Source organism: Halyomorpha halys, unplaced genomic scaffold, assembly GCF_000696795.3.
Source record: "Halyomorpha halys isolate HHAL.00 unplaced genomic scaffold, Hhal_1.1 Scaffold1234.1, whole genome shotgun sequence".
In the NCBI taxonomy this organism is placed as follows: Eukaryota; Metazoa; Arthropoda; class Insecta; order Hemiptera; family Pentatomidae; genus Halyomorpha; species Halyomorpha halys.
Window position 1 is genome coordinate 310,376 of NW_027109882.1, and position 19,271 is coordinate 329,646.

General features: G+C 28.2%; 1 protein-coding gene and 1 long non-coding RNA gene across 2 annotated transcripts in view; one reads left to right on the plus strand and one right to left on the minus strand.

Annotated features, from left to right (window-relative positions):
* Positions 1-707: 707 nt before the first annotated feature.
* LOC136795919 (uncharacterized) lies at positions 708-16,478 on the plus strand. The gene is made up of 3 exons (XR_010843626.1): positions 708-797; positions 11,217-11,262; positions 16,333-16,478. It is a non-coding gene; the product is annotated as an uncharacterized lncRNA (long non-coding RNA).
* The window catches only part of LOC106688919 (protein takeout), a 25,537-nt gene continuing 16,623 nt past the window's right edge, over positions 10,358-19,271 (minus strand). Inside the window, exons 4-6 of the mRNA XM_014433620.2 lie at positions 14,194-14,327; positions 12,346-12,495; positions 10,358-11,822 (exon numbers count right to left, since the gene is read on the minus strand). Of these exons, the coding sequence (XP_014289106.1) occupies positions 11,665-11,822; positions 12,346-12,495; positions 14,194-14,327 (442 nt within the window). The 3' untranslated portion in view covers positions 10,358-11,664. The remainder of the gene's footprint in view (positions 11,823-12,345; positions 12,496-14,193; positions 14,328-19,271) is intronic.

Below are 19,271 nucleotides of genomic sequence, written 5' to 3' on the forward strand. Positions count from 1 at the left end.
TTGCATTTACCTTGATAGGTACAAACTTTTTGTGAAAGGTGGTCATCCTTTAGGTGAAAGGTGAATTTTAAATGTTTTTATTTATTTTAAAGAAACGTTTATGTCATTTTCTTCAAAAACTAAGTTAGAAGGTATATAATTATTCTTAAATTTATACAATACCACTTGACTATTTACAACAGTTAATTTACTCTATTTATTGCCTGTACTGGAAAAGAAAGCTACTTCATCAGGACTGAAACTGTTGATGGAATCATCTGGCCAAGAATAATACCATAATAGGGAATAAAACCAGTAACAAAATTTAAAAATGACTGTTAATCGATCATGATAGAACAAGGTGAAATTCACTGAGGTAAATCAGATCCTAACAGTGGCTTGCACGGGGAGAGAATAAGGGAGATATATTCCTCTAGCTACTAGAAAAAAAAATTTTTTTTTCATTTCTACCAACATATAGCTTTTATATGGAGTAATGATTACGTATTTTGATAACACTTAATTTGAATAGTGTTTGCCTCCTTATTATTAAATTTGCCACCTCTGGATCACAGGGTGATGGTCTACAGATTATTGAAGGGTCCTCTGCATTCAAAGGAGAGATTTTTATAAATATCATTTTGTTATCTTTATAAACTATTCCAATTTCCAACTACTGAACCTTTTGTGTCATTATTTCAGAAGTACAAACCACAATCTGGAAAAAAAAAAAAAAAACCAACGGATTACAAAGATAGATATTTCTTAAGGGACATTGATACAGATGTTTAAAGCTCTATTATAATACTATGATTTTGGTAAATAATAACTGATGCTGTTCGCTAAGAGATTAGAATTTAAATTGGGAATTAGTTTCTCAATTATCAACATGCTGAACTGGCTTTTGAATTTATTCTTGTATAGGAACAGAGAATTTATCACTTATTAGAAATAATTCAATTTGTTTTTGTGGAATAAAAATAATTTTTTTTTTAATGAGATGCCTGAATCTTATTAAGTTTTTTACAAAAATTGGAACAATTTACATTTTTTTTAAGCAAAACTTTTAAATAAATAAGAAATGATGGTTCTCGGAGAATAAATTATAAGATGAATATAGTGGCAAAAATTGTATTTTTATATCATTATTTTAATTTAATTTTATTATTTACTTAAAAATTAATTTTATGTTACATATGATGCTTTTATACAGGATTAAAAGAAGGATTTAAAAAAATTGATTAAATCCAAGTTTTTTCTAGGAGTATTTTGTGTTTTTCATGAAAGTTCTTCTAAATACCTTTTAAATTAGTGATAATATATTTAAATTTAATAAAAAGATATTTAAATTAATTATTTTTGTATTTTATTTTTCTAACATTTAACTTAAGCCTCTTTTAAGGATCTCCAATATGAGGTAACACGTATCTCAATATTATTTGTAGCTATTAAAATTACATCTGTATTATCAGAAAAATATTGAATACACATTATAAAAACCTTTTTAGTCAGTTCACAAATTTGTCATAAGGGAAAAATATATATATATTCATATAAAAATCTAAAAGATTGTTTTGTCCTATATCATTGTTTCTGTTCAGCACATAAACAAAGATTGTTTGAACTCAAAACAAAAAAGTCTGTTAGTTCTAGAATTGTCTGATGATGGCTTTAGGTTTAATATAAAGTTCTGTTTATTTCCATTAGGGATTTTCTTCTGAGTAAATTAACATTAAAATTTACTAACCACAAGTAAACTAAAATTTTATAAAATTATTTTCCCCAAGACAAACATTCGTTATCGACGTTTACTATACTCAATTTATTTAAAGGTCCTTTGAAACAGCTGATAGTGTCTGGACGGACTGTTTTATGATATAACTGGCACCAACAGGGTATCTAATCAAATGTCGAAGGTTAGAGCATTGACAATTACCCCCAATCTCTGATGGGTAAATGGTTGTTTGCGAATAATTTATACATCGTACAATATTCTGTCATTTGAAAATAAAGAGAATACTTTAATAAAATTTTAAAACTGAAGTTCTTTTTTGCAAGAAACTTACTCCCAATGGCTGAAGACTATACCAGGACACATTGGTGGGTTTCTGTGACAAGAGATGGCAGCACAACTGACTTCTTTTTTTCTTTTATCCTTTTCTTAGGAAAACATAGTGCAATTTTTGATTCAAATATGCATTTGTTCTGTTTGTTAACACGAGCAGAACGGCTGAAAAATGGGTTTGAAAATTTTTTGTTCAAATTCAAAACTAAAATCTTTAATTTTTAAGATTTTTAAAATGTTCAATTGTTGGATGATAAAGATAAAATTTTGAATCTGTTTATTTTTAATTCACTGTTTGAAATCTTGCCACCCCTTCACTTTTATCTAAATTTTAGATATCAAAGAAATGTTGCCCCCGTTATACTTAAAGCCTTGGGGTAAGAAGTAGAAGTATGTTACACCATTCAACATATAGAGTCATCTAGAAGACCAGAGTCTTCCATCATTTTCTTATTATTCATAAATAAATTTCTTTGAAAGGGATATTACTAAATAAAGAATACTTTGGAAACTGATGTTGGTGCTACCCATTACAACTAAGCAGATTACATACACAAGTCAAATAAAAACATCATCTTGATTTTTATCATCAAATTGTATTTGATTCTAATTGACTAAACCATGAATGGGGTGGTAAATACTTATTAATAATATCAGTGAAGTAAAAAAGCTGAACTGTCGATTTTAGAATCCCATTCATTTTTTGAACAAGCAATGTAACCATTTTAGATATTTATGTAAACTATAATACAAATTTATTTATGTAGTTGTAACCGAATTTTGGAAGAATTAAGTCTTCAAGATGACTCTACAGGTTGAACAGTGTAACATACACCTCTTAGCTCAAGTAGAACGAGAGCGACATTTCTTTATGATTTAAAATTTTATAGATTTGAAAAATTCAATGGATCCAATGGATGGGTTTTAAAGCTGATGAATATGTTGGCTTCAATATTCTTTCTACATCGAGCTTTATCAAACTTTTAAAAAAAATTCAAGTTTCGATTTCAAATTTTGGCAAAAAAGATAGTTCAAAGATTTTCAAAACCTATTTGATTGAAAAAAAATAACATATTTTGGATTTAAAATTTGTCTCTAAGTAAAGCTGAAAATAGAAAAAGGCTGGAAGTGCTGCCATCTCTTGTCTTAGAAATACCTCAATGTATCTATCACCCCCTTTAGCTTTAAGTGACAGCGGGTCAGAAACCATTAAATGACTACTGTAATTTAAGTAAGATAATTTATTTTTTAAAACTTCATTATATGGTTTCAATAAATTTCTTGAGAGCTGGTACTTCAATATAAAGAGGACTAAGAGATTTTAAAAGATGTAGAAAGATAAGTTTGACTCAGCCATAATTACCTTTTCTTATATTTATTATAAATTTGTTCTTAATTTATTTATATATAATATTAAAATTTTAAATATAATAAGTTTGTGAAGATTTGGACATTGGCTCAATTGTTCTTGTGTCAGTCACTCCTATTGGTATGTAACCAGTTACATTTACTTTAATCTACCATTGGTCAGTATATGAAAATTAGTCTATGAAATGTTTCATCAAAATATGAAATTATATATAAAAAATAGTGTTATGACAAATTTGTTTTAGATCTTATAATAAATAGTTACATAAATTAATTACTTTTTTCTCAAAAGTAATAATTATTATATTATACTGTTACATAATTAATAATGTTATGTTATCATGACTTAATACAGTGAAATACAGTAGAAATAGATAAAATCTGTGAGAAAAACTCATATGTGGCCAATGGCACATCTAGCATAGATCTTGCAACTAATACCTAGCCAAACAAGTTCTTTAAGAGATATTTAAAGATCTGAAAAATTTATGATATAACAATTCAAAACTTTAAGAGAATGTAGTTACCATTTTATTACCTCTCCTTTTACAAGAAGGTTGGGGTAAATGTGTACTTACAGATTCCAAGTTAAACTATCTGAGACATACCCTGTTGGGCATCTTTAATTACATTTTAAAATAAAATAAAATAGACGTGATAATATAATGTTTTGAGTAAATGAAGAGCACCAATTTATCCATTTCTGCTCAAGGATAGATTTTATATTTATGGACTACGTTGAACGCGGGGTGGTGGACACAAATAAAATGTTTCTTATGACATACTGGAAGATTATTGATTGACCATGTGTATAGATGAATGGAATATGGTCTGGATGCGGTTAAAAAAAGACTCAAATAGTAAATGATTATACTATTTTTATTGAGCCAATGTTTCGCCCCACGTTGCAGAGCTTCGTCAGGGCTGTTTTGACGGAAGTCAATGTTAACAGTAAAATGTTTTTTACTGTTCTAACTGTTTTTTTAATGATGGTTAAATAACATAAAACGTTCTTACTGTAGTGAGAACAAACAACACAACATAAAGCTTAATGGCAACCTGCCAACTGACTGTTACAAACTGGCTTATGATACAATCGATATATTCACAGTTTTCCACAAAGCAATGTATACAATAAAAAATTAATTTTTACATCACACTTTAACACACCCTCTGAAATATTCATTTTTTTATCAAATTTAGTTTTGCATAATTTTTCTTACAAAAACAGGATTAGCAGAATTTTTATTTTACAATATTTTACTTATATTAACAAAATAATTTTTAAATTACGATATTTGTTTTGTGCACAGAAAAAACAATAATAAAACTTTAAGTTACAATTTTTTTATTTAATTTTTCACAATCATTTCATTGAGTCCCTGGTTCAAACATCTCCAACTGGTCTTCTGTCATTTTGTAGATGATTTGAACTTTCCATCTTTCGACTGCATGTTTAGTTTTTAGTCAGAATTAAAATATTCACCAGGTTTAAATCCCCTTTTCTTTCTGGGTTTCTTCTTCTTCTTCTTAGTACCTGTATTTTTCTTCTAATACTTCTTCATCTTTGACACAAATTTCTGGGTCGCCATTTAAAGTTTTTAATTTGTCCAACCTTTCTCCAATCTCACAATGTTTCTCTTTCTGCTTCTTCTTGATGTCTTCATGTTTCTTAGCCTTTCCTTGCACAATATCTGTCTTTTCCTTTTCTCGAGAATCATCCTGCATCCTAATGATCCTACAAGTGTGCTGAGATAAATCTTTATCTGTAGATTTTCTTCCATTTCAAATCTCAAATTACTTGGGTGTCCTGCATCAGCTTGTTCTTCCAGTTTTCTTTCATCTTTCCATAAATTTTCATTATCCTATTCCATAGCCTTTTCATTTTTTACTTTTATTTCAATCAATGCGTCACCACTTTCATCATCAGAACCTGAATCAAGATTAAACTCCTTTTTAAATGTTCTTTTAGTAGCTTCATGTTCTTCAACATAAGCTAATGGTTCAGATGCTTTTTATTCACCACTGGATTCTTCACTAACACCAACTATAAAGTTACAATCTGGCTTGTGATACAATCAATATATTCACAGTTTTCCACAGAGCAACATGTATACAATAAAAAATGCATTTGTAAGTTTTCATATTCTTAAATACTCTACTTTCTAATAGTTTTGGTGTTATGATCTTCTCTTGAGATATTATGACATTTACCAATACTACTCGCTATAAGTGTCTGTTTCAGAGGTAAGAAAAGTAAGGCTACTCTTGGGTGAAGTGCTTAAAGATTTTGATTTTACTCATTAAATATCCAGTAAAATACACTCCTTTGGACCAGTGTAGCTCAGTGAGTAAGGAACTGTGTCTGTACCTCCACAAATCCAAAGCTGGCTGATGTGGGAGACCTACATAATTTTGTGACTTACATGAGCTTTGGATTGGCCTTGGGATTGGGAAACTTTCCTATGACATACCTAGCTTCTGTTAAATAGATACCCTTCAACTGGAGAACACCTGTCAGTGTGATTCTGTCCAAATCACCTATTTGCAAAACTGACGGTTTAGAAATATTAAATACTGCCAAAAATTCCCTTCTGGGCTGGAAGGCAAGCACTCGACCAGTTCCATAGTAGCTGTTGGTCTTAACTGCACTAAAGAGAGACCTCTGGATTCATAATGGAAGTATCAATGCAATAAGAGGCGCACTGCACTCCAAAATGAGTACAAGTCTAAAGTCTGGGTATAACGAAATGAGGTTCACTCACAGAAGCAGAATTCCTGGAATGAATTCATTGTTGAAGAGTCTTCAAAGAATCCTTGGAGTAATTCGTACAAGGTTGCAATGGATAACTACAGATCATTGCCTAAATTTCAAGATTTTCTGGCAACAAACTAGTAAGAGAAAGCTAACATACTCATTGAAGCAATAAACCCCAGGGACTCTAATCAGGGACCTAGGATAGGCTCTAGCACTTGATTCTATTTGTGCAGTGATCAAAGGAACAGTATTCTGTATGTTAAGATCATCTTCTCAACATTTTCTATTGTTGTTTTGATATATGACTATTTCCAAAAAAGGTGGATGATCACCAATTTGTGACTCCTCAACTAAGGAGGAAGCAGAGATAAGAAACTACCTCATTCATACAGATGTACAGAACCTCATGATGGCTAGCGTATGGTCTGTTTTTAATTAAACAAGCAATCCACAGCAATATGGTTTGACCAGACGCAGGGGAACCACTGATGGCCCTTCTAAGAGTAAGCAGAGATGTGAAGATAGAGCAAAGCAATATGTCATGTTAGTGCTCTTTGATATACCCTCTGCTTTTGATAACGTTTGGTGGCTGAACATGCTGCAACAGCTACAGAGGTATGATGCACCCAGAAATGTATGCACCCTTGTTAAAAACTACCTCCAGGGCAGGCACATGAAGATTAGGAGCATCTGTTACAAGGTGGAAGCTTTAATAGAGAGTGAATGTTCACAGGAATCAGTTACTGGTCTTGTCCATATCTATAAACATGCATATAGGTGGAACAAGGATAAGTTCAAGTGAGATGGTTACCTACATTGGTGTTAAGTTAGTTAGGTATAGGCCTAAATATGGCATCTCACTTGGTATATCTGGTCGATAGGGTGACCCAAGTAATGAATGGGCGAAGCAGTCAGGGGAGGGAGGGGAGGAGGCATTCTGGAGTCTTTGTTATCCAGTGATGATCACTATCTAAATGAATTAGCTGAAGGTATCCTGAGGTATACATCTCCCTTCTGGTTCCGAAATCTCTCTCAGAGGCAGCAAGTAGGCTATGTTTACAGAGCCGCAACTCATGATTAACTTTAAAAGGTTAACATAAAACTTTTATTTACCTAATTAAATAACAAATTATTCTTTAGAATATTCAAAGGGGACTTGTTTTATCTGTTTGTTTACTTTTCATTGATTGCACATCTTGGTTTAATTATTATATATAATATGTTTTATTGAAATGAAATGGTAATGAAAATAAATAAAACAATACTAAAAAATAACAATTTATTTACAATATTTACAATTAAAAGAATTGGCCTACTGCCAAAAACTAATATAAAAATTCTAAAAAAAAACCTGATGAGAGGTAAGATTTTTGATTTCTTAGAAATATGTAAAACTAACTAAAGATTTAGTGTTTAAATAAATTCTTATAATCTCCTAATATAAAAAATAGAGCACAAAATTAAATTAACTACCATTATTCAGTAAAAAAATAATTTTAGAACCATAACTAACATTATTATGGTATTAAACAAAGCCACAGGAAACATATCAAAATTGGAATTGGAGTATGTTTACAACATGACTTAATGAACTGTCATGATGTAATCATAATCAGAGGTTTACACATTCATGTTAAAAAAAAAAAAAAAAGTAATAGGTTTAAAGTCTAAAGGAATTATTGATTCACATAAGAGATTTTTAGACAAAATTCTTTTTTTTGTATATTGTTAAGGATGGCAAAAATGTTTGATCATTATTTTAGATTATTACAAAATCCATCTACCTTTTTTTATTGAAATTTCAAAGAACAAAATATAACGAAATTACATTTATAATGTTATATTGATGAATGTCATTAATTACTATTTTGATGTTCTGATGCCAGTGGATTAAAACACTTAGTTTAAATTATGATGATATTTTATTTGAATATTGAAGTATCTTAGTTTAATGATTAAAAACCAAAAAAAAATGCAGTATTTTTAAAAATTTCAATTTTCAAACAAAAAAAAAAACCTCTCAGTAAATTCTTAATAGATACAGTAAGAATCATCTTTTATCCAAACACTTGCTCTATACAATAAAATAAAAATTAAACTGTATATAATTAAATTGAACTTATATATATTTAAAAAAATAAATATAAACAAATATATTACAATTTTCATATTTTTTTTTTATATCTTGGATTTTTATTTGAAAACAACAATATTTTAATCTAATGAATGTATAAGAAATTCAAACTCGCTAAGAATAATAATACTTAAAAAAAAATCTATTATAAAAATTCACATCAACTTTTGTATTTATATATCTTTATATATCACATATGTACATATGTGATTGTTATTTTTTTTCTTTGATGTAACAATAAATTTCTTCAACACGAATCTTTTATGGCAGTTAAAAGTTGTAATTTTACCATCTATCAAAATTCTAATTTATAAAACAAAAAAAAAATTCAAGTTCAACATATTGAAACTTAACTGAATTTAAATCTTTTTAAGTTTATTAGTTCATTAAGTTTCTAGTTCAACTAGAAATAGTTAGCTATTTTCTAAAAATAATATAATTTTGAATAGTTTTTAGATAATGATGCATTTTTACTGAAATTAATTTAAAAAAAAAATTGATACAATATTGAATCCAAAATGAAAACTTGCTGGAGAGCCTTGATCCTAGCAATAACTAGATTCAAATTTTTAAATACAGAGAAGTATCAAAGTTTTCAGAACTTTCATTAACCAAATCCTCATTTTCACGAGAAACTGCTATCATTCAAGGTCTGCTTTAGGACCAGTTTTGGTCCATTAATAGTTTGGATAGGATAGCTTGGTATTAAAAGACCTATAAGTTGGACTGAATTTAACCTAATGGTTTAAAAAGGATAAATAATATTATTTTTCCATTTTAGATGACAATTTAAAATTATTTATATAATTAAATTGAAAATTTAGGATGTACTATATATATACATATTGATATATGTCATAGTGCCTATTTCATGAAAAACAACTTAATTAAAACTTACAAGTTTTAATATCTTACATCTATCTATAGGACCAGTGAATAAGTGCTCAAGGAATAAATATTACTTTTCAAATTAGCAACTTAAATGTTCAATTACCTTCTATATTCATTTTTCTATCGTTTAAAGGTAAACCTTGTAATTTATAACTTATATTAATACCTAACGTAAATATCAATATTAACAACTTAGTTTTGTATTGATTCGTCCTTTTTTAAAGACCAGCTTTCCTCTTATTCACTAGTGGTGTACAGATATACAACTATTACAAATTCCTCTTTTAAGTTTTCTTTATCTTTTTATAGTTTGATATATAGCAAAGGGCATACAGAAAAGAATGTATAACATTTTTCCTAAGTAGGAGCTATTTTTAAAAACAACAAATTTAATATAGTATATGATTTGTTTCCTATTTGCTAGACAGCCAAATTTCCATAATGTGAAGCAAACTGATGTTGCTTGACTAACTTTTTGCGAACTAATTTACGTTAATTATGTGATATGTTTTGATTCAGTTGCTTATCACAACATAAAAAATAGTGTTTTGTAAAAAAAAAAATATATATATATAGGAATGTGAAAAAATAAGATTGATTTGGATAGTCCTGCAGGTAGGTCACTTATTTGTTCAACAATTCATCAGGGAAGATTGTACATCTTGATTCAATAGCCACTACTGGCAACTACAATTAAAAGATATAGTACATAGTAGCTATTTACATCTAAATCTTGAGAACCAATATACATCTTAATAGATTCTACAAGAAGGCAGTGTAAAACTGGTAACTGATCCACCGTTTCCAAACATTAGACAATCCTTCTACTCAACTATCATTACGAATTGTCTTACTAAGAGTTACAGAAGATTATATATATTAAATTACAGGATTGCTATTAGAACCGATACCCATACCATACCAACTATCAAATGTTAATGCTCTAGAAGGAAGACTAATGTTAATTTAAGCCTTTCTATCTTAAAATTTAACCAATTTTATTTACTTTTGTAATTATTATCAAGCTCTTTGAAATTAAAGCCAAAATGATGGATATATTTCCATAAATGATTTTGAATGAATCAATCTAAAATTATTTTATATATAGGAAGATGGTCAGGGTTGCGGTCACAAGTGAAACGAAAATAGTTGTAAACTATTTTCGTTTCACTTGTGACCGCAACCCTGACCATCTTCCTATATATCAATTTTTACGGTCAACTATTTATACATATATAAAATTATTTTAAATTGATCAGTACATTTATCTTGTGTGCTATATTATATTTTTGTTTTAAAAGAACGTACTAATTTCTGAAAATGTATTACAAAATTTGTGATAATCATTATAAATCTTAGGAAAAATAATATTAAATAGTGCAAAAATAACTTTTTGTTTCGTTTGGATCCTCTCCCCCTAAAAATACAGTTTTAATTTGAAGTTTTTAAAAAGTTGGATTGGGAAAAGGATGTATGTTTTTTTATTAATAGACCATAACCTAAATCGAAACTCCAAAAGAAGTGCCCTAAAAGCTAAGATACTCTACCCAAAAACCATTAAAATTGTGATTGAAAAATCTTGCAATTTTCTAACAGTAAAACCAAACCCCTTAACAAACTATATTCTTGATTTCATGTTTCAATCTTCCAATGCTGACTTGTTAAAATTTTATTTAATTTGTCTCTTGTAGATAGTAGTTCAGTAATGTTCAAATTTAATCAATGTTCTTCAAAATAAGGAAAAATGGTTTTAATGAAAATTATAAATTAGAATTTCAATAGAACAAAATAAAATTCTTTATATGACAAAAATTTGAGATTGATCTAAATTTTGAATATCTTTCATTAAAACTAATTTATATGAGGTGATTTTATTCTGATCTTTGTACCTGTTATTAGTATTTAAATCTCAAAGGAAGGTGTTACAGTTTTTATTAACACACTTCTATGATGATTGTTCGAATATTTAAATTAGAATTTTATAACTTGAATATGCTAACTTTGTTTTGTTTTATTTTTAGCATGAAGATGAATTTTATCACTGGTTTTAACATATAAATGCTAAAGGTAAGTCCAGAAATTTCTTGAATGAACTATATGTTTTACAAATATGAATCAAAAGTAAAAATGTAAAATGTTCCATAGAAAATTTATTAGAAACCCAATAAGTAGTTGAACAATTTATTAATTTAAAATCTAATGTTAAGTACGTATGTATTGTTCATTAAGAGAATTTTTTTTTCAAATCCTACCACAATATGATTAATCCACTGACCTCTTAATTCATTAAGTAATTGTCAAATGTTTTTCAGTCTGCCTCTGTAAACAAAACAGGACTATCAAAGTCTAAAGATCCCCAAGAAAATTTTTAAAAATTATTTCCTCAGTTTCTGTGCTGCAGAAAAAAGATCAGACTTAATTCTTTTTTGGAATAATACTGTACATTGAACCAATGCTTATTAGGAGTTATTAATCATCCTTTGGTATCCAAAATCTTGTTGGGATCCTTGTAAAGGCGTCATTCATTATTTTCTTAAACACCACAGCCAAGTTTTCCCCAATATTCTCTTTCAACTCTTCAACTACTTCTAGAGCATTCTTATTAAGGAAGTTGTTTACTGTATGACCTGAAAATAATGACAAAAGTAAATTTATAAATTGTTCTTTACAATTATGTTTGTAGAAATTATAAAGTGGGTCATGAAGTGAAATTAATGTTTCATTGTGCTCCAAACATATCTCAGAAGTTAGCTGATTTCATGGGTTATAAATACTCAGCTGTAACAAATCATGATCCATACAGTTTTATCATTAAAGTGATTATTAAAAACTAACAAACATGCACTCCTTGTCCATGAAGGGAACATACAAGCTATATACACAGCTTGTATTACATAGCTCCATATATATATATACAAATGGATGAAAAAATACTCTATGATTGCTGAAGGAAGACTAATTGCTCTATGGAAAATCCCTAATAATTCAAAAGATTGATGAGAAAATGGGAACAGAATACTAAGAATAAAATGAGCATCTCATTTTCAGAAATAATACATGACTTCTCATAATGACAGTACAGGAAGTGTAAATAGGTTTGGATGAACATTAAATTATTTCAAGAATCAGGATAAATGATGAATTACTTACCTAAAACTTTGTTTCCATTGAAAAGATTATCCAAGTGAACTCTGCAGTTAGCCATACGGAACTCAACTTTCATTCCATCAACTCTCATAACTTCTTCTCCTTGTACTTTAGGGAAGCTAACTTTCATGTATACCTCAGTTGTTACATTACCTATGTAATATATAAAACAATTAGATGAAAAATGATTATTAAATATTAATGTTTTATAGATAAATATTGAAGTTTTAAAAACATATATATACACTCTTTTGTTAACCACAAATATCTATAAAATTTTAAATAGTGTCTAAAATAGTAATTTATAAATCATTAATCAGAGGGGTTGTGTACCACTGTGAGTATGAATGTACTAAAGTGTGGTAAATGGAATAACCTTTTTGCCCAACATCATTTGAAGTTTATTGTATCATTAGAATGGGGTGAAGTTGGATTACATTTTAACTTTAATATAAACAAACAAAAAAAAGTAACAAATAATTTCTTCATTATTTGACTTGAAAATTCAGTCTGATAATGTTTTTATAATTTTGAGTAAAAAAAATTTGTTATAGCTAATATTTTTAAAAGTTTTATAAATCATTTTATTTCTTTTAATGGTCCTCTGCTTCCCTCTGCAGATAGGAGTGAATCTGAACATTAGTTATAATCAAGATTTATTTCAATTTAGTAGGGTTAATAAAAACATTAAATAATGAAAAGGGATTAATAGAAGTGTAATTAATATCAAACAAAATCTTAATGTTATTTTCTAGTAAATATGTGACTTTTCAAAAATTATAAAACAAATTTGAACTCAAGAAGGATTAAAATTCAGTGAAATAAAGTGTATTTGAATTAAGGAAGATAAATATTTATTAAGATTTAATTCACTTATGTCACTTCCAAAAGTTATTAAGTTCTTGGTTGAATACTGTCATCTAACTCCAGTTTCTTTCTGACATCTTTTGGAAAGAACACGGATTCCTCCTCCTATTTCTTGAGTTCTTAACCATATATTCATCATCTTTTGCCGGACTTTGCTATTTTTGAGCTAGAGTTTTTCAGATTGTGAAAACGATAGAATTTTCGAGTTTTTACTGGCAATATTTTTGGTAATCTACTTGTTGTTGCCAACCAGCATGACAAAACTTGATTTCCCAACTCTTCATGAAACTACATTCTATAAAAAAAATAATAAAAATGGCAACTACAAAGATTTTCATGTATATTTATGAATTTCTTTGTAAGACCTGGAAGTTTTGTTCTTATTCACTCCACTGTTTCTATTCATCCCCTTTTATGGTATTTATCATATCTAAAACAGTCTGTTTAAAAGATAAGAATTTAGATATCATTCCCAACATTTGTGTAAAATATTCTTTACACTAGATTTTTTCATATATGCATTTAAATAAATAAAACTGTCTATCTGACAATAACTAAAAAAAGGAATTGGATTATTTAAATAATTTTTAACATAAACTAAACTAAAATCCAGTTCATTGATAGCTTTCATTCATTGTTTTTCCCATTTATATGTTTATTGAGATATTACCAATTATTACTTTTACATTTACTAATCATTTATCTTTTATATTTTTTTAACCTCTTCTCCTGAATAATGATGACGTTATATTATATATCTTTATGTTAAAAGATAATTTAAATCAGATTTTTTAAACTGAATGATAAATATTTTGTTCATACTTTGATTAATATAAGTTTTAAAGAAATTTTCATCCTGACCAACAAATGGCTTAATTAGTTTGCTCTAAAGTCATGTTGAGAATTTTATCATGTGATGGTGTAACTAATATACTTACATATTATTAAAGAAATATGAAATAAAACTAGGAAATTAATACTAACGAAGGATTAGCTTCGCATTGCCGACACCAATAAGCGGCAGGAGTAGTATGTTTCCTTTGAGATTGTACTGTGATTCTGTTGTTATCATAGGAATATTAAGTCCCATGTTGAACCTTCCATTTTCAATATCGAACCTAAACAAAAAAAGAAATTAAAAAAAAATGAATGATGATAGAAATACAATTTTTCATTCTTCTAACTTTTATAACTAATATAACATATATTTTGGTCAAATCTTTACAAAAAAATTGAATAATAAATTATAATGAACAGATGAAGATATTTTAAAATAGAGGAAGGTCAGGTTTAGATAGTTGAGCACTAAAGTATAGAAAATAAAGTAAAAAAAATTGGTGGGGCCGCCGGTAGATCAGTGGTTAAGACACAGTCTTACCAATTTGATGTCTATGGCGGTGCCGGTTCAGATCCAGCCTGGGGCGTTCACTTTTTTCATTGAGCATTGGGGCAGTCCCACAAAATGAAAAACTTAGACCCCCAACCATGTTAGGCAGTATAAGACTCCAAGGGGGGTCTTGGCCGAAAAAAAAAATTGGTAGAATTTTATATTAGTGGCTCTTTTTACTACTAAAACTAATTCTTTTATAGCCAATTGTTAAATCTTGTCCATTTTAAAATGATATTAAGAATTTTTTTTTGTCATAATTTTTGAGTATTCCTTCATGTACTGAATTCTTTTTAGGTTTATTGTAATATAGAGACTCTTCTTTTCCTGAGGTTCCCTACTGAATATTGCAGTCAAAAGGGTCAGGACTCTTCCCTATATACAAAATACTTTTACTTATTCTTCTATGTTCATAAAAATAAAAAAACAAGTTTTATATTATTTCATAAATAAGATATGTGGCTTAGAAAATATTATGCTATGCATTTCTCAATAATGATTTGTAGCATAATGAACAAATCGGGTATTGTGTAGTCAGATAAATGGATGGACCCTTACCAAATAAAATCTTGCCCACACTACTATCTCTGTCAGGTTCTTGCATTTAGGCGTTATTTCCTCCAGTTTAGAGGAGCTGTCATTTTTCTAATATATGTTTAATCTCATTCATCTATTCTTCTTTCATGTCCTCTATTACTTAAAAATTTTATTACAATAAATTTTAATATTTGACATATTTCTCAGATGTGGGTTTCTAGTTTAAATTAGCACACTGGTTACAGGCAACATTTGATAATTATTTTAGAATGATTTAGTAGTAGGGGCCTCTGTTTGAAAACAGAGGAGAATCTTGAAACATAAAAAAGTATTTTTCTGTTGTCTGCCCGTAACCTGTTACTATATATTAATTTCTACATTGAGTAATGACAGTACAAGAAGAACATGTTTTTTTCCTATTCAGTATCAAAGTAGTTTTCATTTTATTTTAAAATTTACTAAATTATAACCTAAATATGAAATAAAAGGAATTTATTAAAAGATAACCCTCCTTTTTGTTATATCAATAAAAAAAAAAATCATTTATTTGCTACTTAACAATAATCCACATAAACTTTTGTACCAATTCAAAAATGTTTTTAGAAATTTTACTGGACTAATTTGTGCCAACAATTAAAATGGAATATTCATTTAATTTATTTTAATCGGGTAGATTGTAGCAATTAAAATTTAATTTTAGTTACAAATTCAACCTAAATGTTATTTGTTAATTTGGATTGAAGAGAGTACCAAAAGAAGCTTAGTATCCAAGTGAAGTGTTAATTGTGTACAATTTAGGGGCAGTTCTTTGTTGATGTCCATTGAAATGCTTAGAAGCTTAAATTTATTCTCAACTTTTGACATTACTTGCTCAGAGGTTTTAATATATGTTTGCATGCATACCTACATAAAATATCCTTAATTTATTAGATGCTATACATTTATCTTCATTAAACTTCAATGATTTGTTGGATTTAGCCAAATTCTTACATTAAAGAAAAATCTCATACCTAGATTACAACTTTATTATCTTCTATTTTGAATAGTTTTGGAAATAAAAAGATCTTGTATAGAAACATGATGATAATTCAGCTTTGAATTAAATAACACATTAGACTTACTAATAATCAATACATAGTTAAATATACATAAATTATTGTACAATCTGCTATGACTTTTGACTGTTAATTTTTTTTTAGATTATTCGGCATTGAGGTGGAAGTGCATATAAACATTTTATACAGTTGTCAGCACATTGCCATTTATGGTAGACTATAGATCAGCAGAAAACAAGCTCACTCAAACTATTTCCAGAAAAGAATCAAATTTATTTTTGTTTTTTCGTAGTAACCAACACAAATCATGAATAGAATGAAAAAAAAATTTTGAATTTGTTTGTTAATTAATTAAAAAGAAAGTAATATAAAAAAATCATATATTAAAGTTTTTTTTGGTCCTATGGTACAATTATTTATTTGTTAATTTAATTATTTCAATTTTCATAGATTATTTTTTAGATCTTGAAGCAATAAACTTTTGCAACAATAATTTACTGTCTGTACCTACCTTATTTTGAAAGATATCTGAGCATTAAAAGATTATTTTTTATCAGTTATTGTTCTAGATAGAAGAAAAAAATAAATAAAATTAAATTTTGATTACTTTCAGTTTTGTTAAAAATTATCGTTAGTTTTTTTTTTACATGCATTCATTTCTTTACTATTTTTTTTTTTTCATATTAAAATAAAAAATGCTAAAAATAAAATTAGCTGATTTAATATAATCTTTAATAATTTTATATAATTTTTACAAAACATTAAGGATCAAAATGAATGTAGCAGGTATTAACTTAGAGCCATTGCTAAAACACTTTATTGGGAAAGGGTGGGAGGAGCAAAATCTTAAATACGAGTACTCCGATTTTCCGACTGCACTATAGTATTTTAATTTTCCTAACTTATTTGGATTTGAACTTCTCACTTACCTAATACAAATGTTTTCACTTGGAAACAATAATTTTCTTTTCTATTCAAATATAATGTATATATATAAATAAATTTCTTTAATTCAGAGATATTGTTTCTTTAATTTTAGTAAATGTTGTATCATAAGGATCACGTTTAATTAAGGTCTGAAGTAAAGTTTTAAAGACTTGAAAACACAGAAAGTTTGGACATTTGAGAATTTACCTCAAATTGTGGAAAAACATTTCACTTAAGGTGATACTAATATTAAAAATCAACACACTAATATAACAAACTAGGATTTTACAGATATTGCATTTGAACTGAAAAGAAAAATATTTTTGTAAATGTAAACATCTGCTATAGGTCAATGTAAAGTTATTTAGGCTCAGATTAGTTGTAAATAAGTCAAGATGTTAAAACTCATACTAGACTTAGTACAATACTTCCTTCTGACTTGAGCCATTAAAAAAAAAAAAAAAAAAATACTTCGTACTGTTTTTAACTTATAGAAAAGTTTCCGCTTATATTAAATGAAAGAGAAAGTCTTCAAAGTATTGTGGGGCATTTGCAAAATGTGGATAATTGGATCTATAAACCACACATAATTTCGGAACGCATTCCCAGTATATAAAATTGAAATATATAATGATATTGTGGTGTGCAGAAATAAATGTAATTGCTATAAGAAGCGTGCTGCTAGAAAGGTTAATTGACGAATAAATGTCTTAAGGTAATTCGAGAAGTAATGGATTTCGATAGGTTTGATCTTCTCGTTTTTGATAAGGTTGGGTGAAGTGAGAAATGCATAGGCGTCAGAGACGGACACTAGAATTTTCCCAGAGAGTGAGGCGCGCATGGGTACAAAGTCAATTCCAAACAATAGAAAATTTCAGTTTAAAAGATATGGTTTAAATAAGATAAATTTTAAAATTAAATTATTTTTTTAAATTAAGGCGATAATAATAAAGACGCCTGTTGTGTTTATATGTAATAGAAAAGGTTTTCAAGAAAAAAAATGTGTTAACCTTCCAAGGGAGTAGGAGGATGCTTGACCCGGGCTGAGTCCGCTATAGCGACTCACTAGCGCGCTAGTGATTGGCTTAGAGAGCCAATGTTAATCATGTCTTAAGAGCCAATCAAATCATGTTTTCCTGTCTTTATTATTATTGTTTATAAAATAAATACTAACCCTATTTATAGATTAAACAAATAAACCTTATTAAACAAAGAGATAAAGAGACAGAGTGATATTCTGAACAAACTAAATAGTGATTACGAAGAGAAAACAAATCCAAACCCGGTCCTATCGTTATCCAACCGCTGATGTAAGAGGCAGTGGACATGTTCCAGTTTCCCTTCTTCTCCTAAACAGGATTATTTTTTAATTGCACTTACGGTGGTTGCAGTGGATAGCTCCGCGTTCCACGACAGTGTTCTTTGGTTCGATTGCATATTGCACAACACAATGAAATGTTGCATCCGGTAAATCGATTCTTTGACAAAAAAGAAGGAGCAATTTTTGGTTTGAATATGCTATAAGACTTATAAATATTATAAGTATCCGGTTGCTAGAATTCGTGATGTGAGGTACTTAATCCTGTAGAGAAGATATGTTGCGAAAAACAGTTCGTGACTTTTAATGTAATAACTAATATAATTTCTTCTTACTATGTCTTAAATTTAGTTTAATAGATCCTTTACAATTTGTTCTATCAAATGCATTATTACCAGACCCTTCATTGAGACTGAACAGTGTAATATTCTTGAATATTATATCCTTGGATGAATATTGGTTTATATCGAAGATAGCGTCTTTAACTAAATTATTAAGATTGATTTATACACATACACACTCACAGATATACATGTACTTATAAATATACAAATGATCGACCGTATTTTCAAATTCGGAAGTAGTCGGGGGTGCGGTTAAAGATATCTCCACTTTGTGGATCTTCATCACGGCTAACAGGATATAAAAACAACTAAAAATATTTTGACATTGATGGATAATAAAAAAACAAAAAGGATATTAAGGTAGGATTACAAATTATGTAAATCTAAATGAAAAGAAAATTATATACAAATAAAAAAAAAAGGAAGAATATATAAAATACCAGGGCATTCAAAAAGTCCTGTCGTTTTTCGTTTGTTCGTTGTTTATTTTGATT